At 40.7% G+C, this 2,465-nt stretch overlaps 1 protein-coding gene across 1 annotated transcript; it reads left to right on the forward strand.

The window, feature by feature from the left end:
• Positions 1 to 614: 614 nt before the first annotated feature.
• LOC111802713 (putative GEM-like protein 8) lies at positions 615 to 2,203 on the forward strand. The gene is made up of 3 exons (XM_023687179.1): positions 615 to 687; positions 1,679 to 1,953; positions 2,030 to 2,203. Exons 1-3 carry the CDS (start codon positions 630 to 632, stop codon positions 2,201 to 2,203), a joined length of 507 nt encoding a protein of 168 aa, XP_023542947.1. The 5' UTR covers positions 615 to 629.
• The last annotated feature ends 262 nt before the right edge of the window (positions 2,204 to 2,465 follow it).

Raw genomic sequence — 2,465 nt, forward strand, 5'->3', positions numbered from 1 at the left:
ATAAGAAATGTTTCGTTCCTCTCTCCAACCGATGTGGAATCTCACAATCCACCTTCCTTGAAGGCCCAACGTTCTCACTAACACACTGGTCAGTGTCTGACCCTGATACCATTTGTAAGAACTTGAGGCCATTGCTAGCAAACATTGACCGTTTTAGCCCATTACGTATCGCCGTCGGCCTCACAGTTTTAATACGCGTTTGCTACGGAGAGGTTTTTACACCCTTATAAGAAATGTTTCGTTTCTCTCTCCAACCAATAGGAGATCTCACCGTTCTTCTCCTCCAAACAATTTTTTTTATTATTATCACCTAAAAGTCAAGTGCGTACGTACTATCTAGAATTGTTAGTTTCGTCCCTAAACTTTCATGTTTTTGTCTAAAAAGTGGTTTGACTTGAAACAATAATTTTAGTTAAATATTTGTGTTGTTTGCAATCCTAGTCACTAACACCTCATTAAATGAAATGTTTGAATGTTCCAAAATAGACAGAGAATGGCAACATCTTCATGACTGTAATCCACGTAATGAAACCCAACAAAAACATGTTTGGTCTCAATCTAATTACATGTCTGTCATTGTCTACGTGATTGCATGAAGAAACAAGCTTGTTGTCTGTAGCTGAAGTTCAATGATCAGAAATATTGGAAGCAAAGCTGCAAGATTTGTTAACGGAGTCTTTCAACATGGTAAACTTTATTTCTTACATGATTCTCTTTGTTTGTCTAGAAACTTCCATTTTTCGACTCGGGTTCCGTCAAAATTCCTATCCATAAAGTTATATGCTACTTAAGCCGTTCAGGATTCTGCTTGTTCTCTCTTTTCCCGAGTCATTACATTCAAATCGTTATTTTCAATCAAGTTGGTCATTGCCTTTTTCGTCTCGTCGCAACCCGACGTGGATTCCGATTGAAATGTTAGCTTTAGGTTTTGGACCCTACTAAGCTAGCACACAGGATCTTAGACGAGTCTCGTCCTGTTTCAGGGGGGTTTTCTCCCGCCCGGTCGACCTCTTTGCTTTCTTCAAATGTAGGGTTCTCGGTGTCTCCCTAAACCTGCTTACAAGTCTGATTAGGATATGTAAGACGTCCAACTTTCACTTCCGATCTGATACTTAGTTAACTCTTTGATGTTGATGCTCCCACTGATACCTAATCGATAACGAACCGGAATGACTCTTTTAGGTCCAATTCCATCAATTTTTTTTAGGCAATTCTAACTTAACATTGCTTTCAATCTCTCTCAAAATCTGTAACGACCCAGATCCACCTAGTCGATATTGTCCTCTTTGGGCTTTTCCTTTCGAGCTTCCCCTCAAGGCTTTAAAACGCGTATGCTAGGGAAAGGTTTCCACACCCTTGTAAAGGGCGTTTTGTTCTCCTCCCCAACCAATGTGGGACATCACAAAATCTCTCTATCCCCGTTTTCTAAAACCTTATTCTCAAAACGGGGCCAAATGCTTGAGCATACATTACCCAACCATAGGCAATACAAATACAAATCGACTTAACTCACTTAGTATTAGGAAGTGAGTACCGCACAATCACAAAATCCACTACGACAACTTTTGTAGGTCAACCTGAACATAACTCAACTAGTTAACCTTTTTGTAATCATACAAACGAACATATTCCCCTGGAACAAATTGCTTGACAGTTCCATTGGAACGACGCCGTGCAGTTAAACTATCACCGAGCGTCACCAAAACCGTGAAAGGGAAGCTATGGTTGGGAGCAAAACTAGTTCAGATTGGTAGAAGTGAGAAGATCTTTAAGAAGATGTTCAAACTCAGACAAGATGACAAGTTACTGAGCTCTTCACACTGTTATTTGTCAACAACAGCAGGTCCCATAGCAGGGCTCCTCTTTGTCTCCACCCATGTGGTCGCCTTCTGCAGTGACAGACCAATCATATTCTCTTCTCCACATGAAGAACAGAGCAGAATGAATTACAAAGTATGTTTTGACTTTCTGTCACCCTGTCTGTCTGTTTGTTTGTGTGGTTCTAACATGTTTCCTGCAATGTTTATAGGTTATGATCCCAATGAAGAAGATGAAGAGAGTTAACCAAAGTGAAAATGTAAACAATCCATCAAAAAAGTACATTCAAGTGGTGACTGTTGATGGGTTCGAGTTCTGGTTTACGGGGTTTTTGAGTTATAAGATGGCTTTTAAGTTCCTCGAGAACGGGCTTTCTAAGGATTGAAATAAAGGTCTCGAATGGTACGGACGCCTTTTCTTTTCGACGCATGAAAGATCTTTAATGTAAGAACTCGACCCCACTGCTAATAGATATTGTCCTGATTGGGCTTTCCCTTTCGGGTTTCCTCTCAAGATTTTAAAACGCGTCTACTAGGAAGGATGTTTCGTTTTCCTCCCTAACGGATGTGGGATCTTAGAGTCTTCCCCCTTTCAGAGCTGAGAGTCCTCGCTGGCACTCGTTTTCCTCTCTAATCGATGTGGGATCT

This window comes from Cucurbita pepo, chromosome LG09, assembly GCF_002806865.2.
Source record: "Cucurbita pepo subsp. pepo cultivar mu-cu-16 chromosome LG09, ASM280686v2, whole genome shotgun sequence".
Classification (NCBI taxonomy): domain Eukaryota; kingdom Viridiplantae; phylum Streptophyta; class Magnoliopsida; order Cucurbitales; family Cucurbitaceae; genus Cucurbita; species Cucurbita pepo.